Source organism: Armigeres subalbatus, unplaced genomic scaffold, assembly GCF_024139115.2.
Source record: "Armigeres subalbatus isolate Guangzhou_Male unplaced genomic scaffold, GZ_Asu_2 Contig112, whole genome shotgun sequence".
Taxonomy (NCBI): Eukaryota; Metazoa; Arthropoda; class Insecta; order Diptera; family Culicidae; genus Armigeres; species Armigeres subalbatus.
Window position 1 is genome coordinate 50,204 of NW_026941869.1, and position 25,559 is coordinate 75,762.

Consider the following 25,559-nt stretch of genomic DNA (forward strand, 5'->3'; position numbering starts at 1 on the left):
GAGGGTCATTCTGAATAGATTGTCGGCTTATACAGAGTGTGCTGGTGGCTTATCTAGCAACCAGTATGGCTTCCGTAAGGGCCGTTCTACCATCGAAGCAATTCGAGCGGTAACGGATACGGCCAAGATAGCGAGAGGTTTAAACAGAAGAGGTATAAGGTACTGCGCGTTGATTACACTTGATGTAAAAAACGCGTTTAACAATGCTAGCTGGGCAGCAATTGCTGACTCCCTGCACCGATTGAGAGTTCCGGATTACCTGTGCAGGATACTGAAAAGCTATTTTCAGAATAGGGTGCTGTTATACGACACTGATGCTGGTCAAAAGTCGATCGATCGGACCGGTTCTGTGGAATATTATGTACGATGGAGTATTACGCCTAAGTCTCCCGGCCGGTGTGAAAATAGAAGGCTTCGCGGATGACGTAATGCTGGAGGTAACAGGAGACACTCTCGACGAAGTCGAACTGAAGGCTTCATACGCGATTGGCAGAGTGGAGGAATGGCTCAACTCGAGGCGGTTGTCCCTTGCACATCACAAGACGGAAGTCGTGGTAGTGCATAACCGTCATGGGCTGCAACAGGCGAGGATAAGAGTAGGGACCTGCACAGTTAACTCCGTGAGGTCTCTCAAGCATCTGGGCGTGATGATCGATGATAAGCTCAATTTTACGAGCCACGTCGATTATGCATGTCAGCGGGCTTCATTGGCGATAAAATCTTTATCACGAATGATGTCCAACAGATCGGCGGTGCATAGTCAAGTGCGTAGGCTGATAGCTGGCGTAGCATTGTCTATCATCCGTTATGGCGTGCCGGCATGGGCCGTAGCACTAAAAGCCGAGTACAATGTAAAGAAATTTATCAGAGTACACCGGCTGATGTGTTTTTACGTGTCGCGAGCGCATATCGCACTATATCATATGAGGCGGTGTGCGTTATAGCTGGAATGATGCCGATCGACATACTCTTAGAGGAGGATGTGGAGTGCTACAACGAAAGGGACTCGGTGCAATGCAAGTGCGTGTCAAGAGAGCAGCTTTGTTGCTTAAATGGAAAAGAGCATGGGACACCGCAGTCAAAGGTCGTTGGACCCACAGACTGATTCCAGATGTGTCCAACTGGGTTGATAGGAAGCATGGTTAAGTCAACTTCCACCTAACACAGGTGTTGTCTGAGCATGGCTGCTTTAAGAAATTCCTACACAGGTTTGGCTTCGCAGATTCAGCGGAGTGTCCTGAATGTGTAGGTGAGGTAGAATCGGCAGAGCATGTGATGTTCGCATGCCCGCGATTCGAGATAGAACGCAATGCCATGCTGCTCGTCGAGAGGATGTGCCGGGAGGAAGCTATATGGAATGCGGTGAACACAGCATCTCAACAGATTATGTCGAAACTGCAGCGGTGGTGGCGTCTTGAACAAAACCAACGTGTGCAGTAAGGGCACCTGTGATGCAGTGAACACTTTGCTCACCCCTACAACCAACATGTCGCGGGTGGGCTGCGGGACCTCAGTATGTAGATATAGAGGTCATTGCGGTTCACGCGCGGTGGTTGTTGTCGGGTGCTCGTCTACAACGTGAGATTATGATACGGACCGTTAGATTACTATCATAGCTTGCGATCGACGGGTGTTGAGGTAGCCACCCTTGAAGTCGATGTTGTGTGTATTGACGTCAAGTGCGTTAGCATAGGCGTGAGCGTTCTCAATAGTCCCCCCTGATGTATTGCTTAATTGCGGGCCGGTGGTACGGACTGGCGAAAGGGTTTTGGTTTTAGTGGGTCGGGTAAGAGTTACATGACATACCCATCCCCACACTACATGAGTACCTCCTCAGGTGTCTGGTTGCAAATTTCCGTTTACCCTTGCTCAAGAAAAAAAAAATATATATATCATACCCGTCTCAATTCCTACATCTGTCGCCTGTTCTACTCTTTTACAGTTTTATTATCATTATTTTGTTCTACTATTTAATTCAAGTTGCTGTTTTGAAGTGAGTTTTTTTTCAGTGCGAGCTTTAAAATTTCGACCGAACGGAGAACTGTGACATTCATGAGATTCACAACAAATAAAAAAAAACTAAACAAATAAACCCATTAGGTTTTTTTTCTGCTAACCCATGAGTGTTTAATAATTCCACATAAGTTTTACATAGGGGTAACGGCTCAAACCTTGGCCCATTATGCTACGGTTGAGCACATTTATCGTTATAAATCTTCATATATTGCATTTCCAACCAGAATTATTTCACCAGCCGGCTTGCTTACATTTGGTTTTGACGCCAAATAGCAAAAAACGACGATGAATGTCCGCAATATCAGCGAAAGTCTCGAGAGAAATGGACAAAATGTCGGCATCCGTGTCCCTATCATGTGGATAATTTTTCAGTCCACTTAGGTCGAGTGATTATTAATTTCGAACATACGGAAGATAAAGATGGGTTGCTGTTTATTTATATTACACGTCATTTTACATGCGTTGAATAAAGGCAGCATGCAAACAAATAGAGAAAATCAAATCATCTCTTTGAGCGTGAATTCCAATTGGTTGCGTGTAAAATACTACCACACTGATTGTGAGAGTGCGTTTTAGATTCCCCCATAGCACACTTCATTCATTCATTTATTTAGTCTACATCTAAACAGATAACACTGAATCAAGCTGTTGAGTATCCCTTTAGCTATGTAGGTTTTCTTTTAACCTGCGCTCAATGGGGAAACGTCATTAACAGTATAATAAAAAAATAAATTTTCCCATACTAATTTGCATGCAAACTTGAAACAGCTTGTGCTAAATCAGTTTTAATCCAAGTGAGCTCAAATTTTCAGAGGACACTCAGAACATGGTAAAGAATCAGATGAGCACTGTGGAGCAAAATCGATTTTTTGAACCACCCTACTGCCCATCGTACATTTCCGGCTTTAGCTACCTTCTGGATATTAGGTTCGCCGTAGAGCTGGACGAGCTCGTGGTTCACCGCCAAAGATGGTCCTAAGCACCAGTCTCTCGAATACTCCGAGTGCTTGCAAGTCCTCCTCGAGCATTGTCCATGTTTCATGTCCGTAGAGAACAACCGGTCTTATTAGGGTGCGGCCAGAGTAGACGCGAAGAGCGAAGCGAAGCGTCCATACGATTTGACAGCTCCTTATTATTGACTGTTATTCCTTTGCGTGCAATTTTCGCGCGGCGTCGCGGAGACGCGTCTACTCTGGCAGGCACCTTAGCGTCTTGTACATGACACATTTGGTGCGGTGGCGAATTTTTTTGACTGCAGTTTCTTCTGGAGCCCGTTGTAGGCCCGAGTTCTACAGATGATGTGCCTTCGTATTTCACGACTGACATTGTTATCAGCCGTTAGTAAGGATCCGAGGTAGACGAATTCCTCGACCACCTCGAAGATATCCCCGTCTATCGTAACACTGCTTCCCAGGCGGGCCCTGTCGCGCTCGGTTCCGCCCACAAGCATGTACTTTGTCTTTGAGGTATTCACCACCAGTCCAACTTCTGTTGCTTCACGTTTCAGGCGGGTGTACAGTTCTGCCACCATTGCAAATGTTCGGCCGAGAAATGTCCATGTCCACCATCCATTGCCATACAGTGAAGATCTGGTCCGTTGCCAAGCGGCCGTCAACGAAGCCGGCCTGATAACTTCCCACGAACTCATTCACTAATGGTGACAGACGACTGAAGATGATCTGGGATATCACTTTGTAGGGGGCATTAAGGATGGTGATCGCTCGAAAGTTCTCACACTCCAGTTTGTCGCCCTCTTGTAGATGGGGCATATAACCCCTTCCTTCCACTTCTCCGGTAGCTGTTTAGTTTCCCAGATTCTGACTATCAATTTGTGCAGGCAAGCGGCTAGTCTTTCCGGGCCCATCTTGATGAGCTCAGCTCCGATACCATCCTTACCAGCTGCTTTATTGGTCTTTAGCTGTTAGATGGCATCCTTAACTTCCCTCAAGGTGGGGGCTGGTTGGCTTCTATCGTCCGCTGAACTAACGTAGTCATCTCCTCCGCTGTTCCATCTCCTCGCCCTCCGCTTCTTCCAGGCGGCGTTTCTTCTCCTGAAAAAGGCGGGTCTGCTATCTCCGCTTCCGTCTATAACGTTCCACGTTCTGCCGGGTACCTTGCTGCAGCGCGACCGCCCGCGCTGCGTCCTTCTCCTCCAGAATCTGTCTGCACTCTTCGTCGAACCAATCGTTCCGTCGACTTCGTCCCATATACCCGACGTTGTTCTCCGCTGCGTCGTTAATGGCTGCTTTAACTGTATTCCAGCAGTCCTCAAGAGGGGCCCCATCGAGCTCACCCTCTTCCGGCAACGCTGTCTCGAGATGCTGCGCGTATGCAGTGGCGACATCAGGTTGCTTCAGTCGCTCTAGGTCGTACTGCGGTGGATAGTTTTGGGCGCAGTTTAACCATCACCAGATAGAGGTCGGAGTCGATATTAGCGCCGCGATGTGTCGTAACGTCGATAATGTCGGAGAAGTGAAATCCATCAATCAGACGCGGTCGATTTGTGATTCTATCTGCTGTGGTGATCTGCAGGTGTTCCGATACGGAAGGCTGTGTTGGAAGTAGATGCTTCGATTGGCCATATTATTGGATGCGGCGTAATCAATTAGTCGTAGGCCATTTCCGTTGGTCATCTGGTGGACACTGAACATCCCAATAAACGGTCTAAACTCCTCCTCTTGGCCAACCTGAGCGTTCAAATCTCCTATGATGATTTTGACGTCGTGGCTTGGGCAGCTGTCGTACTCACGGTCCAGCAGCGCGTAGAATGCGTCCTTATCATCATCAGTGCTTCCGGAGTGTGGGCTATGGACGTTGATCATGCTGAATTTGAAGAACCGGCCTTTGATCCTCAACCTGCGCATTCTCTCGTTGATCAGCCACCACTTGATCACGCGCCTTTGCATGTCGCTAATCACTATGAAAGCTGTTCCCAGCTCGTGTGTGTTGCCGCAGCTCTGGTAGATGGTATGATTACCTCTAAACCACAGGTTCCCAAACTGTGGGTCGCGACCAAGGGGCGTTGAGCTGTTCAGCGGTGGGTCGCGAAAGACAAATCTTAATTCATGACTTTGTTACTATTTTGTCCCACAAATCTATTCCATATTTTGAATTATGATCTTACTAATGATTGGATGATTAAAGAACAACAAACATAACGAGGTCAACGGCTTTTATTGTTATACGATATTTGGGCAAGTAGAAAGAAGTCCTATACAATCCAAATGTAAGCATCGAACCCAATCCAAAATAATCCTTATTCAATTCGAATTGTATCTAATTTTATTATAATTATGATTTAAAATCACTTTAATAAAAAATTCAAATCAAATCCAAATCTAATTCAAAACCAAACCTAATCAAATCGAAATCCAATTCAAATCCTAATCTGAATAAATTATGGATTGGATGTGGACGAATTTTTTGACAAATACAATGATGGGATATAAAGCAATTTATTATAATTTGTCCAATAGAACGCGAACTCATTTTTATCTCATTTCACAAAAATCAATGCATTTGGTATACCTGGTGGGTCGTAAGCAATATGGGATTCTGCTAGGTGGGTCGCATATCCAAAAGTTTGGGAACCTCTGCTCTAAACGTTCGCACCATTGATCCCTTCCAACAAACCTCCTGCAGCGCTACGATGCCGAATCCACGGTCCTTGAGCACATCGGCGAGTATGCATGTGCTAGTCCTTTTCGCTAGTCCCTTTTCGCCACAGTGGTCTTCGCCGATGGTTCCGGTCCATACTCTCTTGTTGATTGTTCGTTGCGTGAGTTTTTTTTGGCTGGCTTGCAGGGCCTGAAACCAAACCCCCTAAATTTCCGGAGGACCATTCCTCCTTATTTCCGGTGGATCATGGTGCACAGTTTCACTTAGAGTCCCTCGCTGGCACTCGGACGAAGATCAGCCGCCCCTAACATGGGGAACAGACGCAGTTGTGAGCCGATCCTGACATGGAGAGCAGACGCTCAATAAGATTTGCACCTCCGAGACCATAGTTCCCACCGGGGTTGGTTACCCGATCTTCTAAGGTTGCTCGAATCCCGGCCAGCACCGTGGGGAGGTAGGGATAGGAGTTGCTGAGTAAGAGGCTAAACACCGTGAGATGGGGTTTATTTTATTCCTTCAGGTACGCGAAAGACCAAAGGTGTACGCTTTACACAGCATTTGCCGTACCAAAGCACGCTTACCAAGGACATGCTAACGAAAATACTATTATATGAAAATTTATTAGCATTAGCATTAGCATTAGCATTGTTACGGTGTAATTCGTAGATTGGACACTAGTGATACTCATGTTTTACTTTTGAGATCCTTATCTAGAATGCTATCAGAAATCAAGAAGGGGAGTGGTCCTTGATTCCAATCTTAAACAAAAATAACATAAGCATGAGGATTACTACTCCAGGCCACGCCCATCTTCACCGTAACTAAGGAGAGAAAGGAAGTGTTGATGTGGTACTTACTTAACGAGAGGCCACCGACTTAGCGACACCCTCATAAGTACCACGGAGTTGGATAATGAGGAAGTTGGATAATGCCTGCAGCTGGCAATGTAACCGTGGTAGATCTTACCCCGTAACTCACCACGTAAAGGTGTCTACCCAGCGTTACGGGTTACTATTATATGAAAATTTATTTCCCAAATATTTACCATATTTGTAAGTGAAGAAGTTTAGAAAATGAAAACTGTTTTAAAACTCCAATTGCAAAAAGGCTACATGTTCCAGCCCTCATGTTGTGCCTTCATTTCATACCAGGCGGGTGCTAAGCTGTCAAATATTTGTTGCCTCCAATCGAGCGAATGCCGACGGCACTAATACTACGCCGTAGTCTATGAAAAAAAAACACTGCCGTGAGTGAGAATATTCTAAAACGCACAAAGTTTGGATAATGCAAGAAACAACTGTTTCTGCTCAGCACAGAGTTTCTTCTACCAACATAACTATTTATCTGCATATTTCGCGTAAGGAATAAAGTGAAAACACTACATTTTTACGGATTTGGTGTATTTTTGTTCGTTGCAATTTTTAATTTAATATGTGCTTTCGACACCACTCTCTCTTGTAAAAACGGTAAACAATACAAATTTTTACAAATACCACCACAATTTATGATAGTATATGAGCATTTTGACATTGGAGTATAAATTGATGCGCCAAATAAGAGATTACTGTCATACTTGCCAATATTCCATATGAAAAAAATCCGTTGTCGCCCCACTGCTTCATACAAATTGCATACGGTGAGTCCAAAAAGTATTCGTCTAGCTGTGTGTTTTCTAGAAAATGTCAAAGATAGAATCTAGTAACCTCAAAAGATGTATGTTACCTGTAAGCCCAATTTTTCAGCCCTGGCGTTCAAATTTTCTTTCAAAATGCGGATGAACATTTTGTGATTCATAATTCCTTCAATAATGTGAAATTTTCCCGCACCGGTTGCGCTCAAGCACCTCAGAGATCATGACGGAGCCCCCACCATGCTTTACTGCTCAAAAGAGATTCTGCGGCTGTATCTCAATATTCATTTCCCGCCATACCATACATCGGCCATTTGATCCAAATATGCTGTACTTGCACACTTAAAATAAATCGCCGAATTCGGTAAAATTTTACCGAAATCTCAACAGCAGAACTTTTCGGTAAATAATTTTACCGATTTTCGGTGATTTTGACAGTTGAGCAATGGAAAAAATTACAAAAAATCTGTAAAATAAATTACCGAACAGTTCAGCTGTTGAGATTTCGGTAAAATTTACCGAATACGGTGAAATGAGTTAAGTGTGTGCTTTCGTCAGATAACATAACTTGATTCTGAAAGTCATCCTTCTTGCAGCGATATTTTTAGCTGAAATCGAGCTGTCTTTGATAATTTGATGGTTCACTTGAATTTTCTTCCGTGATACTCGCCCATTATACCCATACTTTTCACAGGTATTTCTGGTCGTATTAGTTCATATCTGAGCACTTCTTCTCTCCAACTCACTTGTCTATATGGGTGAACTCGTTTTTAAGGATTTTTTTTTATTTCCGCACAATAAATCGCTCATCGTTATCGGTTTACCATTGCTGACGACCACTCTGCTATTTGTTTTGATAGAATTTGTGGCTATGATGCGATCAATCATTAATTAAATGGTTGAATTCTTGCTAGCCTTGGTCTACCCACATTTCTTGCAAAGTCATAAGTCAACTTGCACTAATTATGCAGGCGTAGAATAAGTTTTTTTTCATTTGGACTCATATTTTTACTCTTCCCACCCATGGTACTTCTATTTTCCGCGCAAGTTCAAACAAAACAAAAGATTATTTGATCTGTAATAGGACAGACCAAAGGTGCTGGTTGAAAGAGATGGCGCCACAACATTTGTAGTAAAATTAATTTTCTTGTATGGACAAATCACCCGTTCTCACTAACTACGCATCACAGCGATATGTGACCTAGGTAGAAAAGCTACAAATATTTTTCTGATTTTTTATACCCTCATTGCATTTTGCAACTTTAACAATAAATTAGATCTGATTACAGCTCCAAACTAAACTCGAGCGATTTACTACTATTTACTAAATTTCTTTATGACTGCTCTCCACCTAGAGTGTACAAAAGTAACATTCATAACTTACGCCATTCAACGACAGTTGTCACTGCTGTATATGCAAAATCACATTGATATAAATACGCAGCATCGCCACCTCATGCCTGATAGTGTCAATATCGCTATTTACACCAGCAGATGTACTAGTATTGTTGAAAAGATTTGAAAGGGCCTCCAGCGGATTTTTAGCTAGAATGCCACTGGTCTCGTCCTTTTGAATATTGACAAAATGTTGCTAGACATCACTAGAGTGTGCTAGTGTAACTACATGCGAATAAAACTATTATATTCGTTAACAATTAATTGCATATTATTCGGCAACTCGGCCGTACGAAAACCATTTTTTTGATAAATATCTTGGCTGTGCATATGCACAGCATATGTTTCGAAATGGACAAATTGATATGAAATTTGCGAAAAAGTGTCTTGGAGGGACTCGAACCCTCAACCTCCTACTCTCTAGATAGGCGTGATAACCCCTACACAACAAGACCACTTAGAGGTCACGTTTTGCGGAAAAGCCATCAGAATCCGAGTACCAACCTCCACCGCGGTTAGCTCTCTTTTTTACAAATTGAATATCTTTCGGATGCTTGATTTGTCCAATCTCCACATGTGCTTTACTGTTGTATATCCACAGTCAAGCGAGTGCACATTGTTTATTAAACGAGAGGATCGCACTCCATGCCCTCCAGCAACGGACTGGGCGGGATGGTATGGAATGCGAATCAATCGCACTCTGCTATGCCAAAGGCTTGCTTGGCTAAAGCATTTGATGAGTTTGATTGCCTTACGTAAACGGTCGCGTACCGTTCGATCCAGAAACTGGTATAGTTTTTGTTCTCGAATCTGATGACGGTCCGTTTCATGGTTCCGAAGATATTCCGGATTCCGTTGGGGTTATATATTATTTTTGTATAAAGAATCAAACTTTTCACAGCAGTTTGATGATTACAAAATAGAATTTTCAATCATATATCCTAGTACATTATGTGAAATGAGCAAAAATAGACCCTGTGCTTATTCAGGCCCCTTTAGAAGCGCCTGGTTAGACTAGGGATAAGGTGCCCTGGGGGAAGTGGCCGCTCATCGATCAGAACCAAACTATGTCATGCGACGTATCAAACTTCAACACTTTTGCAACACCAGTTTATCGCTGGCCATTTCGTGTTATATTTCTATGTTTGTATCCACCTGGACATGTTCCAGACTAGGTGCCCTACTGCCCTGACGGAAGTGGCCACATACCGATTTGATCCAAACCATGTCATGCGACGTATCAAACTTCAAGATTTTGCAATATCGGTTCATTGCTGGTCATTTGGTACACTGTTTATGTGTATGTTTCCACCAGGGCAGGGCAGTGGACAGTTTGATGCCACAATACATTGCTCAAGATCTACCAATCTTAGGTTGCGCCTCAAGCTTGCCAAATCAATTTGTACCTAAGTCATCCACATTTACCGCTGCGCTCCACACTTTCTTGTTCCTATCAGCATCAAGCGACCACCTTTACATGATTACTGTCCAGCATTCTTTGAACATGCCCTGCCCATAGTATACTTCCAGCTTCTGTCACCTTCTAAAAAGTGGGTTTGGCGTAAAGTTAGGTGAGCTCATGACCGCTCGCCACTGTAGACCGTTTCCTCGCACACCGTCATAAAGATTCCCATGCACATATCGATCTGATTTAAATTGTGTCGTTTGACTAATTGAACTTCATGGTTTTGTAGCACCAGTGGTCGTCTTTTCGTGCAATAAATTCTGGTTGTTTTCACTGGAACATATTCCGGGTTAGGTGCTCTGGAAGGAAGTGACTACCTATACATCTGATCCATTCTATATTATGCGAATGCTACATATCAATCTTAATTTATTTTGCCTTCACCTAAACAGATAACACTGAATAAACAATTTTACACCACAATACACATACAGGGTGTTCAATAAGTTCGAATACACTTTCAAAAAATGTTTTAAAATTGAGATTAAATTTGTTTATAAGGAACGTTTGTAACATTTCTTTTGGAGTGACCTCTTTTTTGTACTTCTTCACGAGCTTCAAACGTTTCTAAAACCCATCGCAAGCGGCACGCACGGTCTGCATGGGCATTTCGTTCCAGAGTTTGAGAATTACGTCTTGAACTGGTCCAAGTTACTGACCTTGTATTCGTACAGCTTTAACACAATAAAGGACCAAATAAAAAAGTTAAGATGGTTCAAATCCGGGAAGCTGAGAGGTCGCAATGTTTTGTCCAAAAAGTCGATGAAATTGTCCCCATATTAGGCTAAAATCGCAATTTCCGTGTATAAAGGGTTATCGTCCTATTGGAACACGTAGGGCTCATCTCCGTCTAAGCACCGGGCCACTGGGGGCATCAATCGTCCCCAAAACCTCAGTTTTGTAGTACGCCGCCATGATTTTGACTTTCCAAAACGGCCATTTATGATACTCCAATCCATTTTTAACGCGCGCACTAAACAAACAACAAGTGACAGAATGTCAACACCATACACATCCGATAGCGTATATATACTGCAAACGCTGACATCAATACTAATACAGAATATGTACATTGGACTTACAAACACAATGATCAAACATTTGTATTTGAACTTATTGAATACCCTGTATTGAAGGGAACACCATCTTTGAAGGGTTGTGTCCGACATTCGTGCAACATGTTCTATTTTTATGTTTGTTTACACGTGTGCATGTACCGGACTAGGATTATTTATCTCGTGGGGAAATGACCACTTATCGGCTTGTATAGAACCGTAATATGTAACGTATCCAGCTTCAATATTTTTTAAGTAGATTACTAATAATGTTGTTTACTTCATTTGCCCTTGAAGCATGTCCAAGGTTTTCTTACAATTCTGCATATAAACTTGAATTGATAGAATCTTATACAAATATGTAGAGTATACAAGTTATGTATACAAATACAAAGAAGGAGGACTTGCAAGCACTCGGAGTATTCCAGCGACGGGTTCTTAGGACCATCTTTGGTGGTGTGGGGCGGCGAAGAATGAACCACAAGCTCGCCAAGCTCTACGGCGAAACAAGTATCCAGAATGTAGCTAAAGCCGGAAGGGTACGATGGGCAGGGCATGTTGCAAAAATGTCGAAAAGCAACCATGCAAAGATGGTGTTCGCTTCCGATCCAGCAGGTACGAGACGGCGTGGAGGGCAACGAGCGAGGTTCGGTGACCAGATACAAAACGACTTGGCGAGCGTGGGGAGCATTCGAGGATGGAGAGATGCGGCCTCGAACCGTGCATTGTGGCGTCAAATTGTTGATTCAGTGTTATCTGTTTAGATGTAAACTAATAAAAGAAATGAATACAAATACAAATCGTATCATTTTTGCATGCTTTCTTTCTAGCCAAGATACCTAAACTGTTGAATATGTACTAAGATTGTTGCAAATAAATATAATTCTTTGTTCTTTTTGTAAAATTGGATTCATATTCGGATTTCTGAACAGGATAAGCGTGGACTATAACGATTTCCAACTGATCATCTAATAAGCACAAAAAACTGAAATCAATAAAAAAAATGTTTAAGCAATAAAATTCACGTCAATACGGCCTTACTATTGAGGTCGAAATACGTATTTGTAAGGTTGTAATCGATTGTTCAATTAAAATGGGATAGTACTAACTCATGTTATGAGAAGAGAGAACAATCTCCCGTTTGCGTGATTTTTATCTGTTTCCGATATATTTTGTGTTTCTGCTTGCATTTGCACACACACACACACACACACACACTTTAGTTTTCTCGGGTGCCTTATTGAACAAGACTTATGTTCGGCACGAACGTCTATATATGGGTAAGGTCTCTGTAAGCGTGCTTTTTTGTCCGGAAGCAGATTGCATTGATTGCGTTGCGTGATTCAAATTTCTGATAGTTGATAAATATTTTAAAATTGTTATTTTGAGATTTCATGTGTGAATATCAGGTAATTATGTCAATAGCATGTACAATGGCGTATAAGAATGGAAATTGAAAAAATAGCTTGAAACAAAAACATTAATTTTAGCATGAGTTTCGTAAGTGAAGAAGATAGTTCAGAATGTTCCAGTATCTTGGATCCGGATACCTTCGATTTGGAGGATGACATTTTATGTGAATTTGAAGAATCTCTATTCGGAAGTGATTTTGAGGACGACGATTCGGATATATTTTTATCAAAGTACCACTGGACACAACATCCACCTGAATTGAATGCCGAAGCAAGTCCGAATTACGTTGATCCTCATTTCAATGTCGATTTGAAGGAAATCAAAACACCCCTTGATTCATTCCGAGTATTTTTCGATGACTCCATTGTACGTAATATTTGTCAATACACAAATGCTGAGGGTAATGCTGACCCTAATTTCCACGACGTTGCCGTAGATGAAATATGGGCTTGGTTTGCAATTGCTATAGCAGCAGGAAAGAACCATGACTCCAAAGCGAACTATAAAGATATGTGGAGTACTGACGAAGTTTCAAGTCGCTTATTCTATTCAGCTGCTATGAGTAGATCTAGGTGAGATTTATGAATAATCGAATACTTAAGCCGTATGGTTATATCATGTATATTGTAGGTTCGAAATGATTTATCGGTATTTAAGATTTGACGATTCTATTTCACGACGCCAACCTCGTTTGACAAAGACTGTAAGAAAAGCTCAACTGAGTAGCCAATGTCAACAACATCGATCTAGGTCTCCACAAAACGCCGGTAGCTCTTCAAGAGTAACAAAAAGAGATCATTTACAAACTGTTCGACAGGTTACTGAACGTGTGCGGCAGAACATATTAAAAACATACACGCCGTCTAAGGACCTAACTGTAGACGAGCGCATGATACCGTTTCGAGGTAGATGCTGCTTTAGGGTTTATATGAAAAATAAGCCATGTCGATACGGTATCAAAATGTGGTGCGCCATTGATCCGGCAAATTATGTGCTGTGTAATTTTGATATTTATGTCGGTAGGTTTTGCTGGTCGACCACACTTTAGTTGGAAGAAAGAGTCTAATATTTTTGCAGGAAAAATTGATAACAAGCCAGAGAAACAGCAAGGAAAGCGTGTAGTAACCCAGCTTTTGGAACCATACTACAACACAAACCGTCGTGTTACTTTTGACAACTTTTTCACCAGCTTCGCCCTCATGATTCAGCTCCTTGCTTTGGGGTTCATGGAGATTGGAACACTAGCGGCCAATAAAAAGGAAATGGTTTTCATGAAGAAAAGCTTATGCTTGTTTCGTGGACTGAAAAAAAGATCAAAACAGTGTTACTTATGTCTACGGACCCTACGTCCATGCCAAGTAGAGGAGAGCTGAAACACAACTCACAAAGCAATGAAAAGCCAAAAGTGGCATGTATGTATAACTCGCTAAAAGGCGGTGTTGACACACTGGACAAGTCAACAAGCTATTATACATGTGCGGCCTCATTTGGCCATGGATAGCTCCATTGGTGGAGTGCTTGCTCGCGTCCGCACCTGCTGGTTGTCCGAATGATGAAGAAGGGCCAGTCATGGCCTGCTGTTGGCTGATCAAACATCATGAAATCTTTCGTTATACGGGAGAAACTTCCATCTGTCAACAAAACACACGCAGCAGTTGAACTGTCCATTTTGCAACATATATTTTACCCTCACAGAGACGAACCAATAGATTTCCGGTGGCGATAATTTACAATATCATTGATATATGTACTCAAGACGCGTTTCATCCTTACGTAGCTGCCCATCCCGAGTTTCGACCAGAGGAAAAAGTAAGAAGAAATATTTTTGGATTGGCTATCCAAAGAAATGGCTTTGAACCATGTACGCAGACGGAATCAAATCCCAATATCCCGAAAGATGTGTCCATGAACGTAAGAACACCTTATACACTTGTCCTTCGTGTGCCAAAATAGATCAAGTTAGCACAAAATACTTTGAAAGGCACGAATATAAGACGATGTTCAGTTTGTCCACGTTCACGAGATGTTAAAACAACAGTAATCTGTCGCAGCTGTGGTATTGCTATATGCAGTCGACACGAAGACCGGATTGAAGGTAACTATGAGGTTTGTGGAAAATGTTTGGAAGAATAAAACTCTGAAAACCAAAAACATTCAGGTCTTGTTACAAAATACTTCCTAAGGGTACCGAAATCCGATACATTTCCAGTTCCAAATCAAAGGAAGTAAACACAATGGCTGAATTTCATTGCATGAAAAGTTTTTGATCGATAAGTAGCCACTTCAGTCGATGAATAAATATCAGGGATATGACCATGTAGGTCCAAATAGGAACAAAAAAGACTAAACGATTAACTGGAAGAGAAAGTCATGATGATTGATTAGCCGCTTGATGTGATTCCATTCCGGTGGCCACTTGGGGGTACCACTATTCAGGGCAGGTTCCTCCAGGTGTTTACCTTTTCAGGGAACCTAGTTAGAAACATGCTCAGGTGGAATCAAACATAAAAATAGTGATTAAAGTGATCAGCCATAAACTGGTATTGCAAAATTATGAAGTTTGATTCGTCGCATGACATGGTTAGAATCGGACCTATAAGTGGCCATTTCCCCCAAGGCACCTAATCTGGAATATGCTCCAGTGAGAACGAACTGAATTATTTGCGCGAAAAGACTATCCTTACACTGGTGTTGAAAAAACATGAAGATTGATTCGTCGCATGATGCAGCTTGAATTGGATTACCAAGTGGCTACTTCCTCCATGATACCTAGTCCAGAACCTTCCCAGGTGGAAACATACACATAAACAGTGTACCAAGTGACCAGCATGGAACTAATATTGCTAAGTCTTGAAGTTTTGATTCGTCGCATGACATGGTTTGGACAAAATCGGTATGTGGCCACTTCCCTCAGGGCACCTAGTCTGGAACATGTCCTGGTGGATACAAACATAGAAATATAACACGAAATGGCCAGCGATAAACTGCACACTTAGAAAAATTCATGTAAATTTCTGTCTCCTTGGATGCACATAAAAGGAGCGGCCTTTTAAACATAAATTTATGTCTGGTTTTAAAATTACATGACATGAAGAATCCAAAAAAAAACGTTTGCCGTGATGTAAAAATAAGCTATGCTTGTTTTTACATCACGACACGCATATACGTATATAATTTGTTGCGTTGAATGGTTGTCATTTTATAAACGAAAAAAAACGAGTATTTTGAGGAATGTTTTTTCCACATCTCGAAATTATATTCACTTACCTTACTCCCTATATCTGAATGTGTTGTTTGCGTTGCATTTGCATTTGAATGGCAGCTAAATAAATCCACAAGCTTCAACAGTTTCAAGGCACAAATTTTCACCATTTTCGGATCACCAATAAAAGTTTCCAAAATGTTGAATTCCTTTATTTAAGATGCTAGCCAGTTAGCCTTCATTTGTATTAAACTCAAAAATGTCTTTTTGCCTTTCTCGTACAGCAAAGTTGTACCAGAAGGCTATAATTTCACTTCAAAAGTCAAATTTTGATAGATGGCTCGGAGACCCATTGTGTTATATACCAATCGACTCAGCTCATGTCTGACTGTGTGTGTGTGTGTGTGTGTGTGTAGCCCCGGGAATTTTTTATTGTTAAACACGTTTCATATAGAAGGACTTGACCGATTCGAGTGCAACTAGTTTCATTCGACGGAGAAACTTTCCTAGTTGGACACTATTGTTTTTGTTTGCTAATAACTCATTCGATTTGAATAATATTTCTATTTTTCTTTTAACAAATACGCTGTTTACACGCACACTTAAAGTCATTAATCAATTTAGCCATGACGCAATCCATTACTCTCATAAGAATTGCTTAAAAATTACTCAATTATTGAGTAATTTATAAGCAGCGTGATAGAGTTGCATTAAATATTTTAACCGCCAAGATGTAGGCAATTAGCACAGCATTTACAACATTAATTCGAATCCAACATATCGAATCGAGAAAGGCATAATCACCACTTGGGGATAAATTTGGGTTTTTTTACTGCACTGGTCAGCCACGGCATGATTTCCTACCAAATGAAGCACACTGTTTTGATCACAAATATTCGGTAAAAAAAAGTGTACTTTATTGTAAATTTGCACATTTCGTCGATATCACTTCCATAAAAACATTTCCCTGTTCAAGATCTATCGCACTGTAGTCAATTTTGGAAAAAAAAAAAAACAAACCGGTACCGAAGCGAGCTACCGAAAACATTCAAAGCTAGACTGGTGATTGATCTATTCCTTCGTGTTTGCATTCAACACATCATGTAAACTTAAGTCTATCGAGACAAAAAGTTAAATGGTTGGTAACTCAGAGCATGTCGATAATTGAATAAAAAACCCAAATTTATCCACCGGTGGTGATGATGCCTTTCTCGATTCAATATGTTGAATTCGAATTGATGTTGTAAATGCAGTGCTTATTGCCTACATTTCGGCGGTAAAAAGATTTGGTGCAATTCTAGTACGTTGCTTGAAAATTACTTACCGTGGGTTACCGTGGGTTGCGCCACGGCTAAAATGATTAATGATTCAATGTGCATTTGTGTTTTTGTTGATTAAAAAATAAAAATATAATCCAAACTGCTTGATTTATTAAAAAACAAAAACAATAGTGTCCAACTAGGATATTTGCTCCGTCGAATGAAACCAGTTGCACTCAAATCTGTCAAGCACTTCTATATGAAACGCGTTTAACAAAAAAATATTTATGGGCTACACACATACACACTTTTGGAGTGAAATTATAGCCTTCTGGTACAACTTTGTTGTACGAGAAAGGCAAAAATATGCATGAATTAATACGTAAATTCCAAACATGTTTCCGTTTTACGTCACATGTAAGATTCATTATTTTTGGTGTGTAGAGCTGGGTAGTAGTGTTGTAGGATGGTTTCTTCTCTTCTATATAGAGCGGAATAATTGGTTCAATGTATTATATTTGGTTTTACGTAGTTTACGTCGAGCGGTCGTATCTTGTATACAACCCCAACATTTTTCTTAACCTTTACTGTACCGACCTGATTTTTCAGCCACTTTTTTATCTTGAATCTGCTCTAACTTGGTCAAATATCCACCGATTTGGGTGATCAAGGTACCGTTCGATCCAGAAATTCGTATAGTTTTTGTTCCCGGAATCTGAAAACGGTCCGTTTCATGGTTCCGGAGATATTCCGGATTCCGTTGGGGTAATAGATTATTTTTGTATGGAGAATCAAACTTTTCACAGCAATTTGATGATTACAAAATAGAATTTTCAATCATATATCCTAGTACATTATGTGAAATGACCAAAAATAGTCCCTGTGCTTATTCAGGCCCCTTTAGAAGCGCCTGGTTAGACTAGGGATAGGGTGCCCTGGGGGAAGTGGCCGCTCATCGATCAGAACCAAACTATGTCATGCGACGCATCAAACTTTATGATTTTGCAACACCACACACCAAAAAATAATGAATCTTACATGTGACGTAAAACGGAAACATGTTTGGAATTTACGTCTTAATTCATGCATATTTTTTGATTCAATTATCGACATGCTCTGAGCTACCAACCATTTAACTTCTTGTCTCGATAGACGTAAGTTTACATGATGTGTTGAATGCAAACATGAAGGAATAGATCAATCACCAGTCTAGCTTTGAATGTTTTCGGTAGCTCGCGTCGGTCCCGGTTTGTTTTTTCCAAAATTGACTACAGTGCGATAGATTTGGAAAAGGGAAATGTTTTTATGGAAGTGATATCGACGAAATGTGCAAATTGACAATAAGGTACACTTTTTTACCGAAAATTTGTGATTAAAACAGTGTACTTCATTTGGTGGAAATCATGCCGTGGCTGACCAGTGCAGTAAAAAAACCCAAATTTATCCCCAAGTGGTGATTATGCCTTTCTCGATTCGATATGTTGGATTCGAATTAATGTTGTAAATGCTGTGCTAATTGCCTACATCTTGGCGGTTAAAATATTTAATGCAACTCTATCACGCTGCTTATAAATTACTCAATAATTGAGTAATTTTTAAGCAATTATTATGAGAGTAATGGATTGCGTCATGGCTAAGTTGATTAATGACTTAAAGTGTGCATGTAAACAAGGCGTATTTGTTAAAAGAAAATAGAAATATTATTCAAATCGAATGAGTTATTAGCAAACAAAAACAATAGTGTCCAACTAGGAAAGTTTCTCCGTCGAATGAAACTAGTTGCACTCGAATCGGTCAAGTCCTTCTATATGAAACGTGTTTAACAATAAAAATTCCTGGGCTACACACACACACACACACACACACAGTCAGACATGAGCTGAGTCGATTGGTATATAACACTATGGGTCTCTGAGCCATCTATCAAAATTTGGCTTTTGAGTGAAATTATAGCCTTCTGGTACAACTTTGCTGTACGAGAAAGGCAAAAGACATTTTGAGTTTAATACAAATGAAGGCTAACTGGCTAGCATCTTAAATAAAGGAATTCAACATTTTGGAAACTTTTATTGGTGATCCGAAAATGGTGAAAATTTGTGCCTTGAAACTGTTGAAGCTTGTGGATTTATTTAGCTGCCATTCAAATGCAAATGCAACGCAAAACAACACATTCAGATATAGGGAGTAAGGTAAGTGAATATAATTTCGTGATGTGGAAAAACATTCCTCAAAATACTCGTTTTTTCGTTTATAAAATGACAACCATTCAACGCAACAAATTAAATACGTATATATGCGTGTCGTGATGTAAAAACAAGCATAGCTTATTTTTACATCACGGCAAACGTTTTTTTTGGATTCTTCATGTCATGTAATTTTAAAACCAGTCATAAATTTATGTTTAAAATGCTGCTCCTTTTATGTGCATCCAAGGAGACAGAAATTTACATGAATTTTTCTAAGTGTGTACCTGGGCACCTCCCACTCTATGAGGGAGTGGGGACTCCACTATCTAGCGGCTGGGCCACCCCATTTATACAACCCAGTTCAGTGTTGCCACATATTTTTCTAACCTCACCTTTATTTTCAGGCGTGAAAATCTTTTTTATCTTTATTTGTCAGCAAAATATCTTGAAAAAAATCTTGATGTTGATAAGGCTTAAGCGCATGTCATCCGTTCGTAATTTCACCCGTCGAATTCGACAGTATTCCCGTGGGTTAAGCCCCAAACGCAATACAACGGAACGGCGACGGAAACGGAAAATTTGACAGAAAATATATGGGCTAACTGTCAAATTTTCCGTTTCCGTCGCCGTTCCGTTGTATTGCGTTTGGGGCTTTAATTGCGACGGGCTGATTGGTGAACTGTTGCTTTGTGCTCTAGGCTCCAGCTCTAAACTTGAATACTTAATAGCAAAAATACTTACTTTTTAACAACATAAAAATGTTTTTACATCTGTTGGATTTTTTCAGAAACATGCAGGTATTCAAAATTTGAGTATATTATGACACTTAGTGAGTTTTGAGGTATTTTTGTACCATCCCATTTATTGGAAGTGAAGGTTATAAATCAAGTTATAAATCATTCAGAATTGTGATGTAAATACATTGACTTTTTGAACTTTGAATTGAATTGTGCCGTTAAAGCTAGCTTGGCAACTCCTCCTTTCTTTTTAACGTAACATTTTGAACGTAAAATAGCATCAATTGTGCTGGTATTCAGTCGGTTCCTAACCTTAGTTTTATTCAGGTTATACTGTGAGAACACCCTTTCGACAGCTGCTGACGAATGAGGGATGAGAAGAAATTTTTTGATAAAATTTCCTAATAATGGTAATGCCATCTCGCCGTTTACTGCCCAGCAATTTCGCCCAGCTTGTCATCGTATCGTCTTGCTCTTCGATCTGAATTTTTTCGCTAAGGATCGCTGCCCTGAGCTCCCAAACTCGTTCTCCAACTTTTGCTCGTCTCCGCTCTTCAAAAAGTTTGGAAACTCTTTCAGAATCGAGCTGAGACTAGTGATGTTCTTCAAATTCTTTGGATCGATGAGCGAAGCTGTCTTAAGAACGGGATCATTCAAGTTAAAGCGTTTAGTTACTTGTTTTACCAGCTCCACATAAAAATTACATGCGATTGAATAGAAAGTTTCCTTCAGCGGTTTATCAAGAGATCCGGCCAGGTTCTCTGCCGCTACCCCTACGTAGATCTTAGTCTTCTCGCGAAGATGTTGTTCAAAGTTTGGAAAACCGCTGTCTTTGATATTTTTTAAGAAAGTCATCCTCACAGATGTTGGAAAGAAGAATCAGCAAAAGTGATTTGATTTCACTGTACATGTTCGTAAACTCAGGGTTTTCTGATTGGAAGATACGATTGACTTTGTTAACAAGCGGTAGGACATACTGCAAAAAATGGAGTAATGGCTTTGTCATAGGATCGTTGAGGTGATGAAGGATGCGCTGGGCAGTTGAATTATTGTCGCAGTTTGATTGGAATGTAAAGAACATGATTAGCTCCGAAAAACGATCAATATTCCTTTTTACTACTGATTCAAGTGATAGCCATCTGGTGGCTGACGGATGCAATTGTTTCAGCGGCTTGACCTCCAGGATGCTTTGAATCATGGCATACTCCTTGGAACGTTTTGGGCTGCATGACAAGTAGCTATAGATATCGCGCAACAGCTGCTCCAAATACGACGGCAGCTTTTCACATGCGTAACTTGCACAGAGAGCCAAAGAATGGCAGGAACATTTGATTACAATCAAAGCAGGACAGTCGTTTTTCAGTAGTCGCATGACAGACTTCTCCGACCCCATCATAACTGATGCACCATCCGAACCGAAACCGACGAGATGTTTCTTATAATCGATTCCATCTTCATGGAGCTGTTGGACGATGGCGTTGTAAATTGTTTGGCTGTTGGCTAGATGAAGTTCTACCGCTTTGTGGAAATAATCTCTCACCTAGAAGACAATAGAAAGTAAATATTTAGTAGATTGTCTGTTATGCGTGAAATGTTTATTAACACAGAACAAATATGTATTATAACTATTGCTTTGGAATTAACTTTAAAACTACCTTAACAAAAATACCGTTCTGTTAAGATCCATATTCGTTCTGTAATATGATTTTCATTAATAAAAACGTTCATAACAGCACAACTTACCCTGAACACTTCGTTGCCATTGTCTTCTACCATCCTGATGACCATCGCAAGTGTTTTTACCGCGCCAATATCGGTTGACTCATCAACGATCAGAGAGAATTTGGATATCTTCATCATTTCAACCAGCTCCTCGTGTTGAACCTCTGCAATCACCCCATTCACTACAGCTGTGGCTTTGGTCCTGCCGAGTGTGAGCTTCGAAAACACCTTTGAATCCGGATCGAGTGTTTTCAGTAAGCCTGTTAACTTGTCAACCGCAGCGAAAGAAATGTTGTTTTCTACAGCCCATCCACTGATCTTCAGTTCCGCCTCGGTAACTTTGCTGCTGTTCGTCACCAACTTGTTTATTTTCGGGACCGCTGCTGATTCCGCAATTTTTGCTGCTGCTTCCTTGTGTCGTTTGGTCTCCAGATGAGAAACCAGATTTGATTTTCCTCCTTTGATGATACTCAGTTTGTCGAGACACAGCTTGCACCATGCAAAGTTGACATCTCTTTCGTACTGTTCGTAGCATTCGAAGCCGTCAATAGTCAACCATTCATTTCTGAACTTTTGAGTTGGTACTTTCTTCCCGGGTTTAGATGATTGTTGTTCTGTTTCAGCATTAGGAGTGGATTTTTCAACTGGTTCGGTATCACACTGTTCTTTCGGAGCACTAGCTATATCTATACAGAATGAAATATTGCAAATGTTGGATTGATTTAGCAAATATTGCAAATGTTTGATTGATTGGTGTGTTTAAAACGGCTCAATCCACAACATCATCTTCTTATCCGAACTTCTGGACTCTGGTTGATTAGAAAACTTTCTTTGACAATGTCAAAATTACAAAACTAAATCATTCAAATACTTCTAGAATATAGGATTGATCGAACTGATGTATTTTTATTTCAAAACGAAATATATTTTAAATATTATTAAAATTTGTCAAGGGGCTGTCCATAAACCACGTAGACTCTTGAGAGGGGGGAGGGGTTTCGAAAAAGTCTACGTTAGTCTACGAAGGGGGACGGGGGGTATACCAAAAGTCTACGTAGACTTTTTCATTTAATTTAGTTTTTTTTATTTCAATTTATACATCAGCTTTGTGCAAAGCTCACTTATTTGATTTTTTAAGGAATTTTTAAGTTTTTTTGCATGACTTTACCGAAATAATTTCTTGAGTTTCTCCAGAAAACTCTAATGAACTTCGCTATAGTAATAGTCTGAACTACGGCTTAACTTAAATTAAAAACTATCATGGATTTCACCGGGAAATTCTTCTGTGTTGAACAGGAAAATTCTCCAAAGTAGCGTCAACTGGGGGGAAGATGATCATTTTTAAGACAAAACATGTAATAACAATGTGTGTTTACATTTTAAATCGAAACTAATATTTTCAAAACATGTACTGCTTACGTTGCAATAATCAACAACTTTAGTTTTTTGAAATGCATTCGCATTTATTAAAATAGGGGGAAAGACGGCTTTGGCAGGTTTTGTTCTATTATTGGCAGGGGGGTTTTTGTCGACCAAATTTTATGAAATTTGGCCACAATATTCTTTGATATGCAAAGAATGTTTAGGCTAAATTTAAGCCTAGTCAGTCATAAAAAACCCCCCTGCCAATAATAGAACAAAACCTGCCAAAGCCGTCATTCCCCCTAAATTAATTTATCACACATTTTTTTGAGTGATCTGGTTTGGGGTGAAGTTGATCAAGACAGCTCTACTAAAATCATTATGACCTAGTAGTCAAAATACACTAGGTTATTTGTATAAATGTTGAATTTACTACGTAAAAAAGTCTACGAAGTCAATATTTGAAACGAAAATAACGTCATTTATGACTATCTCTCTCTTTCTTCCACAAAATACATTTTCATGATTATAATCGAAAAACTCGGATTTCTACCTAGCGGTAACATTATTTGAACGGAGAATATTGTTGACTACCGTTTCATAAAAAAATTTGGCACTTTTGACTGACACATCAAATGATCATCTTCACCTCAATGATCATCTTCCCCCCAGTTGACGGTATTCTATAAAAACATTAAAAAAATTTCAAAGCTTCCACTTGGATTTTATTGCAGATTCTTCTAGAATATCTTTTCATTTTCGGCAGGAACTTCTTTGGAAACTACAAGTGATTCTTTACAATTTTCGAGGGAAATTATGTCGTACTTCAACGCAAAATTCTTTCGAATTTACAAAGGAAGCATTTTGGAATATCCAAGAAAAAGTCTTTGGAATTTCAAAAAAAAACATTATTTGGAACTTGAAACTTCAGAATTCCCACTGAAAATTCTCTGGGAAGTCTCCGGAAACAGTTTTTTTTCCTAATTTCAGAAATTCTTCGGAATTTTCGCGAGGAATTCTTTGGACATATGAGCGATCTTCGAAACGTCCATGGGAAATTCTTCGTAAACTTCTCGGCAGTTTCTTCTAGAGTTCTAATGCAAATTCTTTGGAATTACCGAAGCGAAATCTTCGGATTGAAGAAATTGTTGAAAATTTCCACGAGGAATTATTTGAATTTCTCACCAAAATCTCTTTGAGTTCGCAAAAAAATTATATATTCAATTTTTGTAAGAAAGTATTTGTTTTTCATGGAGATTTATTCGAAATTTTTACGAGAAACTCATCTCAATTTCAACTGAAAGTTTTCCATAATTTCCACAAAAAAATATTCGCAAAATTCTTTGGAATGTCCATAGGGTTTTTTAAAATTTCCTTAGGAAAAGAGAAAACCTTAGGAAAAGAGAAACCATTCTTTAATTCCACGGGAAATATTTTGGAATGTCCGTTGTCCGCGTGAAGAATTATAGGTCAGATGCGTGACAGATTTTATAAAATAGCGCGCAGATGTAAAAGTGTTGTCGGTGGTCGCGCACACCTCTAGGGGGAATCAAATTCATTTAGTTAATTGGCTTTGAGGTTTGGTTTCAGGAGCTGTGGACAGAGGATTAAATTTGATTTCGTTTTAAATTGAGTTTTATTTTGTTGAATTTTGTTCAGTTTGATTTTGTTATGTTTGAAATTCGAATTTTATTGCAATGTTTACATACTGAAATGGATTTGAATACTGTTTTCCAATCACATATGATATTTTGTAAATTTTGGAAAAGTCTACGTAGACTTCAAGGGGGAGGGGTTTCGGAAAAGTCTACGAAAGTTTACTAGGGTGGAGGGGGTTTTGAAGATGTGAAATTTCGGTCTACGTGGTTTGTGAACAGCCCCCAAGTGTATTTACATGGAAAACAGAATGTCTTTCAGAAATCGACATTCTATTACATCCATGAAACTAACTCGTCTCTACAATCTTGTCATAATGAATGCGGATTGGACATTTTTTATCATTTTGTTGATAATAAGCACCAAAAATAATAAACAACTTTTACTTCCGCTGATTTTGATTAAAAAATACCAACAATTATAGACGTCATATTTAAACTTCCCTGTGGATTGAATCCGGTCGTGAGATGTGAAGTAACTAGTTTTACTTACCTGGATTCGAAGATAATTGGGTTGCGAAAGAGCTCGGCAACTTGGAGAAATATTTTTCCATCGTGTTTTTCTTAGACATTCTTTCGAATTTGTTTCACTTTGCTTACGTTTTGGTTGGCGTACACTTCTTTTCTTTCTTTCGAGTTATCGCACAAATGGTTCTAACTAATAAAGCATAAACCAGAAATGTATCACATCGTGTTATTTGTTACCTTTTTCATTTTTTTGATTGAATTTTTATTGAAAAGTTCACAACTTGGTGGAATATTTGATTTTCAGAAGAAAGTTTATCACATAACAGCAGAAGTTATAGTAGCTTTAAATCGAATCATTATTAATTTGTTTCTTAAT

General features: G+C 39.9%; 1 protein-coding gene across 1 annotated transcript; it reads right to left on the minus strand.

Annotated features, from left to right (window-relative positions):
• Positions 1-20,784: 20,784 nt before the first annotated feature.
• Positions 20,785-25,287, minus strand: LOC134202271 (uncharacterized). Its single transcript, XM_062677305.1, has 3 exons — positions 25,209-25,287; positions 21,720-22,384; positions 20,785-21,516 (listed from the first exon to the last, which is right to left on the minus strand). Exons 1-3 carry the CDS (start codon positions 25,285-25,287, stop codon positions 20,785-20,787), a joined length of 1,476 nt encoding a protein of 491 aa, XP_062533289.1.
• Positions 25,288-25,559: the final 272 nt, after the last annotated feature.